The 15,024-nt window shown below is 34.3% G+C and overlaps 1 protein-coding gene across 1 annotated transcript; it reads left to right on the forward strand.

Annotated features, from left to right (window-relative positions):
* The first annotated feature begins 3,337 nt into the window (after positions 1–3,337).
* On the forward strand, positions 3,338–15,024 carry LOC120352045. The gene is made up of 5 exons (XM_039431489.1): positions 3,338–3,383; positions 4,996–5,163; positions 6,549–6,752; positions 10,778–11,007; positions 13,295–15,024. The coding sequence occupies exons 1-5, from the start codon at positions 3,338–3,340 to the stop codon at positions 13,496–13,498; spliced, it is 852 nt and encodes a 283-aa protein (XP_039287423.1). The 3' UTR covers positions 13,499–15,024.

Raw genomic sequence — 15,024 nt, forward strand, 5'->3', positions numbered from 1 at the left:
CATTACTATCAATAAACCTAGAATGCAACAGGTTTTTCATTACAAGAATAATAGAGCTCATTCAAAGCATAAAATGATAAAATTAAGGAACTAGGTCATATCTCAATCTTTAAAAACGATAGGACAACGTAACAAAATTACTAGCAAATGACAAATTCAAAAAGTTAGAAACAAAGAAGCTATAGCTGCGTTTGTAAACACCAAAGTGTATGTAGACTTCTGTTTGAATATTAGTGTTACTTGTTTATAAACAAAGTCCCAACTAAATTCATTATTAATAGAATTACAAAATCTATAATGAATCTTATACTGGATTGGATTAAGATAAAGGTTTATTTTAAATTATCTATTTTCATTATGTAGTGTTTCAATCTTGTGTTATAATCTTGAAAATTATTTGTGAGCTATCAATCAAAGTTATCAACAAAATGTTGCTTCATCCTTATAGATTCAATAGATTTAAATTCCGTTTAATCTAATAGAATCTATAAGGATTTATTAACATTTTGTTGATAACATTCAGTTATTAACATTTTGTTGATAACATCTAGCTATTAACATTTTGTTGATAACTTTGGTGTGAACGCAGCTTTAAGCTGGTAAAGTCAATAATATAAAATTGTAATGAATTAGAGGGATGGAAATTATTATGGATTATTCCTTAAGTTGAATGTATCACAATTTTTCTTAATGAATATATGATTCTTTTAGCTTATTTTTGCCTCACTGAAAGCACCTGGAATTCTTGAAAAAGAAATCTACTAGGATACAATGTTGACCTGCATCAAGGTACATAGAATCTGTGTTCCGGATGGACACGTTAAGCCATCGGTCCCGGCTGCCTAAAAAGCAGTCGTTTGGTCATGTCAGAGGCCCTGAAATTGATCAGTTGCAACTTGAAAACTCTGACACCAGACCTGAGCCAGCCAGTTCACTCGATATTATTATTATCACCTAGAATACAGGTTTTGTATTCTAGGTACTTTGGCTTGGTCTGCATAAAGCAGCTCCTATAAGGTGTTTCTGTAATGTGAATAATTTGTTCATATGGATATCTCAAGTAGCCCCCCATATCTCAATTCCATATTGGAAAATTGATATATCAGTTATCAAATATATTTTATTTCTCAAATAAATTCATTTTTATGATTTAATAATAAATTCTATTAATTGAGATGAAATATTCTGGTACGGTAGTTAACTAATTAGCCTATATTTTATCTACAATGTCTGTGCAGTATATACACTGGTCACGGACAAAAAATTGAATTGAATAGTCTACAAAAAATTTTGCAGAGTTGGAAAATAATATATAAGTTGTTCGGTACGTGTCTAATGACAGACAAGTATAGATTATAAATTTGAATCAGAAGGAAACATTAAAAAATGCTAGGTCTATATTAACTTACGTGAAAGTAAGTTTATACTTTGTTTTGTATAATATTGTAGACCCATTATCATTTCCTTTTTGTTTTGCAGTGTTAATGAGGATGTATCCGACATACAAGTGCGAGAGAGAAAAACAAGATCGCTTATTGAGAATGTGAACCGAGTATTGATAAATAATTTGGGTCAACATGCGACTCATATACTACACGCTGAGGTAAAAATAATGTAGTTTTTGAAAAAAAATACATAATATTATTCACTATAGTAAGGTCAACGTTATAATGGCCGTGGAGAAAGATAGGAGAACAGCGTTGCCGATTCTCTGCCTTGTCACTATCTTTTATAGAAGATACTTTATAGCTGATACCGGTATATTCAATCTACAGTAATATCAACTGTTCATTATTGTTAAAAATAATCTATTCTATTTAATTCGTCAATAATACATTTTTATAAAATGAGATTGATCATTTTTTTATTAATTACATTTCCACATTGTTAAAACACAATGTGGTAATGTTGCAGATCTAGAACAGGATAGCGCTATCTGATAGCCTATGTTGAATGACAAGAATAGCAACACCATGTTGATCAAATACAGCCATTATAACGTGATCATCACTACAGAAACTTTCCAGATAGGTCACATATTCAGTTCATTATATTTCTTCATTATTGAAAAACGATCTGGCAATGTTGAGAAAGTAGAAAAGGATAGCGCTATCTGCTTTGTTAAATGTTAGGCAAGGATAGTAACATCAATGTTGATCAAATACTATAATTATAACGTGGACCTCACTATAGAAAACAGGATTCCCACGTATCATTATCAGTCACTGAAGTGTTCCGGTGCAGTAAAAATACTTGAATTCCCATAAGTTATGATCGAACTATTCCTACTCAGTCCGGCCGGACGAGAATGAATAGTCCAATTAGAAGTAATGGGAATAATATGCTCATTATACCGTGCACTTTCAAAAATGTATGAGGATATGTCTTAACACGTTACCAGCGCCTGGGCTCGATATTGACTTACATCAATATACAGAGTGAGTCATATGTATGGGAACCCTTCAATAAATTTGAGACTGTTGTAGAAATAATACTGTAACTTTCAGGATAAGTTATTGGTCGAATACTCTAAATATTTCAGTTGCAACCTCTCATTTCTTTCAAAATAAAAACTTCAATTAGCCGCCATTTTGGATGCAAGTATCATAGAACATTTCTATCGATGCCATTTTCTTGTTTCAAAAAGGCCTTTAACACCACAGAATGGGTGTTTACATTTAAAATATTCGAGCTACAACCCCTAAGTCACCCCCTTATGAAGGGTTAAAATTCAGTTGTACGTCAAAAGGTAGAGTATTTGAACAATAACTTATCCTGAAAGTTACAGTTTGACAGTTATCTACAACAGTCTCCAACTAATTGAAGGGTTCCCATACATATGACTAACTCTGTATAGTGGAGTCATGGTATAATACAAAAGGATGAACGCCATTTCAACAATGTAAGCTGTGACGGTCCGGATATCTTTGGTGTGTCGGTTGAGTCGATTGTGCGCGCGTGTTGAAAGAGAGTAGGTACTTTTGTGTAGTCACTTCCTACTAAATTAGACTCAGCCCCGGTCTCTAGGACACTTATTAAATGTATTTCTTTATCAAATGTACAGGATTAATGATCTATTAGATTTAATAACTGCCCTACACACCGAGCCGTGACCTATTCTAGATTTAACAATTTTCTTTTTTTTTGCAGGTAGACTACGAGCCACGCGTAGAAGCTTTTTGGAAAGTGGGCGGATTCACACAGTCTATAGACGAACATGCTCGGCGCACAGAGGTAAGGTGATTGAATACGAGGGCAGTTTGAAAAGTTTTCCGAATACGAGGGCAGTTTAAGAATTTTTGCCAAATCGAGGGTAGTTCAAAAAGTTTCCCCGAAGATGAGGGCTATTGAAACGTTTCTCAAATACGACGGCAGTTTGAAAAGTTTCCCGAATATGAAGGAAGATAACCATGAAGATACTATCAAGATACTATTAAAGTTAACAAGATCTGGTGTTTTGTTTGTCATATTTCAATATATACTCATTTAAGATTCAACCACTTCATTTATATTATGGTCGTTTGTGTAGGCCAAACTATATAGTGAAACAGCAAGGTAGTTTGCATTAGCGAAGCTAGATTCAGATTCAGTTTCCTTATTCATTATTTTGAACAAAACAAAATTCTAATTACGTTCTAGCATTAAAACCTTGAAATAGTAACTAAATCTAGCATTAAAGAGTTCATGAGCGAGCTCTTCAGCCCAAGTTGTCACTAGTATTTTATTTTTGATAATTATTTTAATACTTATATTTTCCAAAAGGCTCATTACTTGATAATATTGCTCCAAATAGCTCAATCAATATTATTAACAATTTAATAATAGGCCTGATGCATGACATGAGGTGGTGGCAGGAATAGGTTGGAAATTTTAGGCAATATCACAGAAAATATTGATTGCTTTAACTAACTGATGCAGTTCCTCACACAAACAGCCATACAGGATGACATGATTGCGGCATATAATATGTTCTATTTCTTCCATATAAGCCAGATATGCTTTTATTTTGAGAGATTTGAAGCCAGAAATTTTTGAGAGCTGAGCCAACAATTAATTAATATCATGATAATTTTAACTGTTAAGTAAATTCTGTAAGTAAATTTAACAGTGTAATAAAATGATAAGTAGGCCTAAATTTAACTGTTAAGTAAAAATAAAGTTCACAGATATATGTATATTTTATATTTGAATTTACATGTTTTGTAAAATATTACCTTGTCAAGCAGCCTCTTTGAGGTTCGCTTAAGGTAGCTTATTTATTCAATAAACGTTTTTTCTATTCTATTCTATGCGATTAGAGATCTTGACACACATGTATTTTGGCATGACTGGACATGCAATCCTCTATCATCTATGATAAGCTTTTTCTTCCACACTTCCAAGATGTGACGTCACATTTATGTATTTGCCAATCAGGGAAGAAATTTAGGAAATATCATCGAATGTAATCATATTTTATATTCAGGCCGGTTCAATTTATCAGCTGTGGAGGAGCGGTGTTTGTTATCTGCAATTAGGAGATAACTGACTTAGAGGCTGGCGCCCACTTTCAAAATTCTATTTTACTAGTATGGATGGTGTTTTTATTGGAAAATATGCCGTGACACCCTCAACACTTGACCTTAGCTGAGTGTTAGAACGTAATGCTTGTATTGAATTGTGTCAGAACATACTGAAGTAGTGAAGGGTAAAAGGTAAGCTGCAAATAGTAACTTAATTTTATTACAATGGAAAAAAATGAAATGGCTTTAGTTGGTGGGGAGTCCCACCTCGCTTGACTGTATCATTCAAGCCGTCAATGGGTCAACGATTGTCATGCTACAGCTGGGACCGATAGTTCAACGTTCTAGGTGCCAATACCAAAAGTTGTGTTTTTATATTGAGAACCTGGAATCTCTAGGCTGCTAAGCAGGCACTATCCACTAGACCACGGATCTCTCCTTTTTATAATAATAAATGAAATTTTGTGATTAGGTTTTGTTTGTTTGATTGCAGGATTCTGGCCGGGCAGTGACAGTGAGTTTGGTCTAGTGTCGTTTCACTCCTGCAACCACTTACTGGGACGACCACCGCATTTCGGAGACCAGGAGAGAGAGGACGCTCTACATGCTCAGGCAATGCTAGCTGGTTATGCCTCTTGTCATGGACAGGCTTCCTATCAAGGTACACCGTCCTCCTTCTCCTTTCACTCCTCCTCCTCCTCATACAACATTATACAACAGTCCAAATGAGTGACATTTTAAGAAAAAAACAATCTTGAATTCTAGTTTACGATCAACAATATCTTCCGATTGTTACCATTCAAACATATAATTAAAAATCCCTCTGGGCGTAATTTTGTGTTCTACGATCTAAGATCAGGAAGAGCGCTCTATCTTATATAGATTTTCAGGTACACCTGACAACAATGCTCCTTGTATTTTTAAAAACACCTAAATTTCAGCTTCAATCATCATCACCAACTTCATTGTCATTACATTGAGATTTCGCACAATGATATTAGTTCCTAAGATCATGTTGAAATGAGAATCACGCGTTGGATGCACTTAATTTAGTGGAAAAGTCCACCTCAAGAATCAAAATTTCAAACACTCATAACTTTTGACATAAGGATCTCATCGTACTACAGCTCATTCTTCTTGGCTGGTCAAGGCGGTTTAAAATCATGCATCAAAAGTAGTTTTGGTCGAAAAATATAAAATTTACCCTTGAGTGTACTTCAATATTTCAATATGACCAATTTTTATATTCAAAGCTTTGCGCCACTCTGTATCCAGCACAAGGAAATTTCGCATTAAGAAATTGGTTCTGTACTTTTTTCATGTATCCAAATAATATATTATGAAATCAGAACTTCGATATAATTTGCAAGCATCAATGTATATAGTGACTGGGCCAATATGACTTGTATGTACTTATCTTCCATTCACATTCTAGTTCTGTAATTTAATGGAGTACAGTAACTAAAATATCTTATTCATGAAAATATTGTACTGCACCTTGATTATGTCGGACCAATTAGCCGCTTTTAATACAGAATAGGTTAGGTATTAAGGATATTTCAATTTTTTCTTCCACCCAGCTGACGTCCGGATAATCGGTGCTATATTATATTTAATTTTCTGACTAACCAACTGTGTAAATACTTGTTCCTAGTGAGAATTTGTGTGTATTTTTGGTTTCAAACTTTTATAAAATAACTTAATTTAATGTGTAGTGTTGATTAAGTGTAATATTAAACTATAATTTGTTGTTTTAATTTTTCTAAATTCAAAATTTCCAGCTTATAAATATTTTTGGACTAATATATTGAAATTGAACTTTTTACAGTAGAAACATAACATACTTTTGGACATGTAACATTATCAAAATTTGGGAATGAAATAGTTTTGGGCCAAGCCTGTTGTTCCTACCCAATCATATTTATATGATTTGTAATATTGTATTCACAAATAATAAATAGAAATAAAAAATTAATTAATTATAATTTGTGTACCTAACCTCACCTAACTAACTGTGCAATTAATCATTTGAGTATGATTTGTCAGGGTTCTCGACGTTCAACGAGATCACCTACCCGCTGATAAGTCAACACGTGGTCACGGATGGCAGGCAGTTCTCGTTCTATGTCTACCAACTGAACACAACTCTAATGAATGCTGATCACGTGGACACCAATCCAAGGGTCAATGTCTGCCATGCTATGCCTGCACAACAACTTTACCAGCACATCATTGGCAACGAGTTTGTTGGTCAGTTCTAGCATAGATAATAGAATAATGATTTATTGACAAAAATTGAAAACAAGCATAAATTATCAAACAAGATCACAAGCTTGGCTTTTAAGCCCTCAGCTGAAGAAGGAGTTTTATAAGAAGTTTTATACAGTAATACTGTAATATTTCAGCATTGTATTCGCTTAAACTAACAATAGTAGTAACTTAGAATTCAGTAACTTCGACTATTTCAGCAATGAAACTTAATATATTGGAAATATCAACAAAGAAAGTAGAGTACATAGGCATACAACAAAGATTCGATAAAAATAACAGAAACTTGAACTCTGGAACTATCAGTATACCAAATAAAAATTTATATCTCACAACTTTTCTCTAACTTATTTACATCTTATATTAATAAATTGTAACTTATGATTGAAGATATTTATCAAAAACCATCGGTATTTCCACGCATCTCTACAGTATAACGCGAGGTTTCTCCAATCACTACCGTTCATAATTACTGTAAACTCTTGTGTCCCCAAAATAGATTTACCCAGCCACTTAACTCTCCGTTCCTTGAGTACTGGACATCTTGCAATAAAGTGGTACACATCTTCCTATTCCTTTCTATTGCACAGAGAGCACAGACAATTTCTATCCATCATCCAGGGCTTATAATTCAGGTCTATTGCTTCTCCTCTAGCCTTCATGATCCATTTGATCTGAGAGTAGGCAATATCGCTTTTAAGGTAACTGTCATTTCCTAAATTTAGATTCAAATTTTTATAAATGTTGTGGTATCTTGCTTCTGTCGCCTTACTTTGAAATCGTTCTATCTCACACTTATTCACGCCTTCTCAACTTTTTCAGTTCTCCTTTCCAATTGGCAAAGCTTTGTCTATTCAAGTTTATCTCTGGCCATATCATTCCAATGTTTATACCATGACAATCTCTGACTGATTATTTGTAACGCTAATTTTTTCGGATATCTATCCGTATAAGACAGAACTTTTACAATATACGAAGACTGCAAATTGAGAGTGAAATAATATATTGACGACTCCATAGTTCCCAGAAAAATGACATAGTTGGGCTATTATAGGTTAAACCAAGCAATCTTCTCATGAAATATCGTTTGAGCTTCTCTGCTTCCTCGAATTTTCTGTATCCCCATATCTGAGCTCCATAACACATTATCGCTCATGCTACTGCACTAAACAATACCCACTTGGAAGCTAACCTTTCCATCATTTATCACCTGATTCCATGCAGCATTCAAACCTCTCTTTGCGCATTTCAATCTATCGGCTAGGTGCGGGGTGAAACTCAAGTTTGGCGTGAGTGTTACTCCTAGATATTTGTACCTGTTAACAATTTCTATAGCTTCTCCATTAAAAACCCACTTTTCATCACCTCTCCTTCTTCCACCTTTTCTAAAATTCATAATTTTCGATTTCTCCTGGTTTACCTCTAGTCTCCACCTCTCACAATACTGCTCTAACCTCTCTATCATGCCTTGTAATTGTGTTGGAGTATGGTGGCCAGCACCACAATATCATCGGCATGCATGAGTACACCGAGCTTAACACCATCCGTAGTGGCACCTCCTCTCAATTCCTCCTCAATATCATTCAAAAACAATGCAAACAGCAAAGGACTGAGTAAGCAGCCTTGTCTGAGACCTTTATCTGTACTAAACGACTCCGTTACGCCACCCTTATACCACACACTCGAGTTTGTGCCACTGTACAAGCTCTTAATTACTGAAAGAAACCTATTGGACAGTCCCATAGATGATAATTTATATAGCAAAGCTCCTCTATTCACTGTATCGAATGCGGCCCGGTAGTCCACAAAGAAGGCACATAATTTACCACCTTTTTTTGCTGTTTTCAATTTCGCCAATGAAGTAAGATTGTATAAATTATCTACTGTCGAGTACCCTTTGGAAACCTGCCTGATTTTCCTTCAAAATTGTATTACTGTGTACCCAGAGCTCCAGTCGAAGAAGAAGAAGAAGAAGACCAGTAAACAGTTTAGCTATTGCGTCAATAAACGAAATACCTCTTCAAGTCTAGCATAGACAAAAGATAACATGAGAAGATATCCCATGGTATACCGCGCTCATGTTGCAAATTTCACTGGTAACTCAAACCGATAGTCCTAGTAGTTCTTTCTCGTGAAGCCATTGAGAAAAGATAGCATAAGAAAATAACATAAGTTTTTAACATGAGATGATTTACTGCACGTTGGTGGTGAAGATTAAAGTTTAGTCACTTTTTTCATGCCACTTGTAGAGTTCTGTTTTCGACAGAGTTCTATTTGCGACCCCGATTTTTGAATTTCCCGATCGATCGCGGCTGACATTTAACGGTTAAATGAACAGACGATCAACTACCGACAGACAATCAACTATTTTCAAGGAAAACGTTTTGTAGTTACTGTTCGGGCACCAGAAACGAGTACGGAAGAATAAAGAGCATTTTAAAAAAATTATTTTATTTATTGAAACTATCAAACTACATGTGTACTGTACAAGCGGCTGGAGGAGGCTGACTGCTCAAAGCGCGCTGAAGGCGTAACAACAAGGAAGAAAAAAATACAACGAGGAATAGAAATCAAAATTGGAAAAATAGCAATCAGTAGTTCAATTTTTGTTGTTTACATAATTTATTTATTCTTTATACAGTATTACAATTCCAACTGAGTCCGATAGTGTTACAAAAACAAAATAGCACTTAACATGAATTATCATAATGTAAAACTGAAATATTATACAGTAATTGAATTACACTTAAAACAAGATAGAAAGGTAGACAAGTGAAACAGAATATAGGGGGAAAAGCATTGTAATATTTTTAATATTATATAATCATAGTGTGTTAATTAATACGTTTCGTACATAATAAGTTATCTTTTTTCTTATGGCTACTTTTAATATAAATAAAAATGTAAATCTAAGTACCCTTTTGAATTATTTCGTCACGACATGTTTCGGCATTAGTAGCCGAAACGGATATCGTGACGAAATAATTCAAAAGGGTACTCAGATTTACACTTTTATTTATAGTAAGTTTTGTACTTCAGGAGATGAAAGTGCATTTTCTCCTTTGGGGAGGGAGAAAGTTTTGCAGGCAGCGCCTAATGTGCTATTGTTTATTTTATTATTTTTATTTTGGTGAAATGAAGTTTGATTTGATTTTGAAAACAGAAGAAAAAGCTCTTACTTTTGCCGCAGATGACAAACATCCTTTCTCCCCCCCTCGGGGAGAAAACGCCGCACTTTTCTCCCTAAAAGTACAAGGGGCATATAAATAATATAAGTTTCCCACATTTTTTTCATATGTAAAGCTATTTTTATTGCAATAAGAGTATAACATTTGAAAGTTTATATTTTAAAGCTCATTATTCAAATAATCTATTTTAAATGTTGCTATACAAGTATAGTCGACAGATTTTCAAAAATAAATCCAATCATCTATGTTTGTTATCATCCATTTGACTTGTAGTATTATCAAAATGCGTTTCTTTTGTTCTTTATGATATCCTGTTATCCTCCAAGAGGATGAAGGAAGGAGTAGGAATATTTCAAAAACAATGTTGAAAGAATGCATTTTCATCGGGTTCTGACCTATCTCTTCTCTATGACTATAGTGAGGTCCACGTAATATTGTCTGTTTTTGATCAACATTGGTGTTGCCATTCTTGTCGTTCAACATATAATGTTTTAACAATGTAGAAATAAAATTATAAAAAAAAATTCAATCTCAATAAAGAAAATGTATTACACAATCATTGAAAAATATATCTTCTTTACGAATAAAATATTATTGATTATTTTAAACAAGAATGAACAGTTAATATTACACCAAATAAACTGGTATCAGCTATAGAATGTGGATGAATATGAAAACTGACAACTATGCAATGCCTTCCTATTATTTCTTTCTTGATCGAAGCCTCTTTTACCTTTGTGGTGTAGAGTCCTATAGGCTTAATAACGTGGACCTCAATCTAGAAGTTTTCTCAATATAATTCTTTTGATATGTTTACAGGCTGGGATGACAGCGCTCTAAGAATGCTGATATTGTTCTACATGAACAAACCAGAGCAACGCGATTATGACATGAAACCAAACGTGGACAAGAGCGAGTCCCATGTCAAACACATCACAGACATCGACGAACGAAGGAATTGGCTGCATAACGAGTTCCGCTACATGTACTCCAATCGTCCCAGACACCAGCTGCCTTACGAGATATTCGACTGGGAGTGGATTTACAAGGTAACCCTATACAGACAACCACTTTTTTACTTTCCTTGCCCTACTACCATAGGTAAGGAAAGTATTGCTTTCCAAAAAAAATTAAGGTACCCAAATTTCAAGTTTTCTATACGTTTCAAGGTCCCCTGAGTCCAAAAACATGATTTTTGGGTGTTTGTCTGTGTGTGTGTGTGTGTGTATGTGTGTATGTCTGTGAACACGATAACTCCATTCCTAATCAAACGATTGACTTGAAATTTTAAACTTAACGTCCTTATACCATGAGGACCCGACAATAAGAAATTCAATAAAATTCAATTCAAGATGGCGGAAAAAATGGCGGATAATTACTGAAAAACCATTTTTTTACGTTGTTCTCGAAAACGGCTCTAACGATTTTCTTTAAATTTATACCAAGGATAGCTATTTATAAGCCCTATCAACTGACATGAGTCTCATTTCTAGGAAAATTTCAGGAGCTCCGTAATATTCTTGAGAAAAATGGCGGATAATGACTAAAAAACCATGTTTTTCACGGTTTTCTCGAAAACGGCTCTAACGATTTCCTTCAAATTTATACCATGGATAGCTATTTATAAGCCCTATCAACTGGCATGAGTCTCATTTCTAGGAAAATTTCAGGAGCTCCGTAATATTCTTGAGAAAAATGGCGGATAATGACTAAAATCCATGTTTTTCACGGTTTTCTCGAAAACGGCTCTAACGATTTCCTTCAAATTCATACCATGGATAGCTATTTATAAGCCCTATCAACTGGCATGAGTCTCATTTCTGGAAAAATTGCTGGAGCTCCGTAATATTTTTGAGAAAAATGGCGGATAATTACTAAAAAACCATGTTTTTCACGATTTTGTCAAAAATGACTTGACCGATTTTTTTTCAAATTCATATCCTGTATAGTTATTCATCAGCTCTATCAACTGGCATGAGTCTTCGTTCTGGGAAACCAATGGGGGTCCACCCCATCCTTGGGAAATGGACTTAGTAACCTCCTTCTCGTGCATGAGGTAGGTAGGTAGCGCAGTTCATAAAAAGAACACATAGTCGAGATATTTCATCTGTAGAACAGCTGTTTTGACGACATTAAAAAAATGTCGACTAAAAAAATCATCGAATTTCACAATTCACACAAAGAAAAAGTACTCTGAAAACAATTATATATATATATATACATATACAGAAGTCTGATAGTAGTTTCAAATATGAGCAAGGAAAGTTGTGTGAGTGTACCACACCAGATTTTTACGTCGTTCAATTTGACCGATCGTCAATGTTTTCGAAATTGGAGTTTTTGGTCTCCGGCAGTTATACCTTTCTTGGGACATTTTGTATAATTTTAGACTAGATTGCAATGTATTGTAGAAAAAAAATGTATAATTCAACTGAGACTGACAGTTCATCGTGCTTCTCCGATAACACAGTATTGACCTGGCTAAAAACTTTTGTTAATATTCGGATTTGAACCCGAGACCTCTAGGCTGTTATATGTTTGTTCTATATGTTTTATCTAAAGGGTTGCTGAACCCTATAGCAACTGCTATCACAAGTGGTATTATTAATTGCGCATATGTTACAGACAGACAATATTCAGGCAGACAGACTTTAACGGAAGCGAGTTAATATAAAGGTTTTAAATTGAATATGTTTTATATTAATCAATTGAAATAATGTATCGGCGCATAAAGGCCAGTCTGTGTGACTACTCCCAAATAGCATCAGCTTTTTCAAATGAATGGATAAATTATAGAACTAGCAAGCAGTTAATTCTAGCTGACTAAATAATAAATCACAACAATTTTCTTCGTATGCACTTCCAATTATTATATCCTAAAATTATAAATTATTTTATATCTTGAAAAAGGAGGAAGGAGTGAGTCAATTTTGTTGTTCAACGGACTTGATCTGTGAAAAGGTTCGAAGATTACGTTTTCAAAACTTTAAGCTGATTGATCTATTCTTTTAAAAATTATTGTAGAATATACAAACCCACAGACGGACAACGATTTTGGCCTCGACTCAATTTTAAGAACTCGCTAACGCTCGTACAATTACGATCCATGTTCAATTAGTTCAATATCCAATTGAACTAACTCGTTCAATTAGGATCCTCAATTAATCGTTCGGTTAAAATATCCTTGTAGATGAAGTATTAAGCTGTTTCTATTATTCCCACCAATCCTGTATGTATCTAAACTCTGTTTTCTCCTATATATTTTTTCTATATGTGTGTATATGTGTTCTATATCTATCTTCGTGTTTTTTATGTATATATGTGTTTGTTTTGCAGATTAAATTCATGACACGACCTTTCGAGAGACGCAATCGGCCCTTTGAAAGGTGGGAGCATCCCCTTCGACAGCGCACCTATAAGGACTACCTGCCCAAGTACATCCCCAAATCTATTCGCTACCCTCACAAGCCAACTCAGGAGAATTACAACACTTATTTCCCGGATGCTTTCCCAGAGGAGGACGGAGATAGGAAACTCTGAGTGATCAAGTGAGAAAGAAACTACTACTCTGGGTAGACAGAGAAATCTGAGTAGATAAGAAGATGTGAGTGATATAGAAACTACTCTGAATGAGAAACTACTAACCAAGTGATAAACTACTATTGCCGTTTCAGAAGTATAGTGAGGCCCGCATTATAAAGTCAATACCTGGCTAACATTGGTGTTGCTATCCTTGTACATCAATCGACTAAGCAGTTAGCGATATCCTATTCCACCTCCGCATCGTTGCCAGATCGTTCTTAAACGATGTAGAAATATAATAAATTAACAAAATATTCAATCTGTAATAATATTTTATTAAAATTCAATTTATTATGAAAATTGACTGTCGAATCAATGAAAAATATTTTTTCTTGACAAATAAAATATATAGAACATATATAAAGAAGAATGAACAGTTAATATTACATAAGATATACCGGTATCAGCTATCCTCTATAGAAGGAAGTTGCAAGGCAGAGATTTGGCAAACACTGTTCTACTATCTTTCTCCACTGCCATAATAACGTGGACCTCACTAAAGATTTAGGTTATAATGTCAGTACCTGATTAACATTGGTTTAGGCTGCAAAACTAGAATAAACACGTCATTTATGAATAAATAAATTATTGGAAGCTACGAGAACCGAATGAGATGTCTTTCAGAAAATAAGGCTTTTCTGATTGATTCTCTTCTCTTGACAGTTAATCACGGTCATATTCTAGTTTTTTTCCCCTTGTAGAGGGATTCACGTTATAAAGTCAGTGGAAAAAATAGGACTAAAGCGTTGCTGATTTTCAGATTCCCACCGCCTTCCTGTACTGGATAGCATTAATTAATCAAGTCATCCTGGTATATCTGATATGATATTGATTGTTGATTCATTCCAATAATGATTCAATACGGTAATTATATCTCATTCGTCAATTAAATTATATATATCCGCTATTTAGTAATGAATTTTCATAATTGAGATTAAATATTAGGTGGGTAACTCAATATATTTCTTTGCAGCCTGCAAACAATTTGGCGACTGTGTGGAGTTGGAAGGATATATCCATCTGCTTTGTCTAATGACAGACAAGGATAGCGAATTAATGTTATTCAGATGTTGACTTGAAAACGTGAATCTCACTATAGCAAGCCATAGCAGCAACTAATCAAAATCATGTTTGGTTAATTTCATTCTTATGAGTCGTTTCAGAATTATTATCAACTATAACTATACGTGCGTCTTGGATGCGCTGAATTTATTCTGCTCGTTTCGAGAATGCATGGTATATTACGGGAGTGTCTATTTCGCTCGTATTTCGTATAGTTTACCCTATTAAACATAATGCATAGGTACAGTTGTTAACAGGTGAAAAAGCTCAGTGTGTCCAGGATCCCTGTATAGTTGAGTATCTTAGAGATTGTAATGATTTTACAACTAGCTTGAGTATCTCAATTGTGTTCTTGATATCATTAATTGTATCTGAATATAATCATTGTTTAATACATGGAATAAAATTGTTCTATTGTAGAA

Source organism: Nilaparvata lugens, chromosome 6, assembly GCF_014356525.2.
Source record: "Nilaparvata lugens isolate BPH chromosome 6, ASM1435652v1, whole genome shotgun sequence".
Classification (NCBI taxonomy): domain Eukaryota; kingdom Metazoa; phylum Arthropoda; class Insecta; order Hemiptera; family Delphacidae; genus Nilaparvata; species Nilaparvata lugens.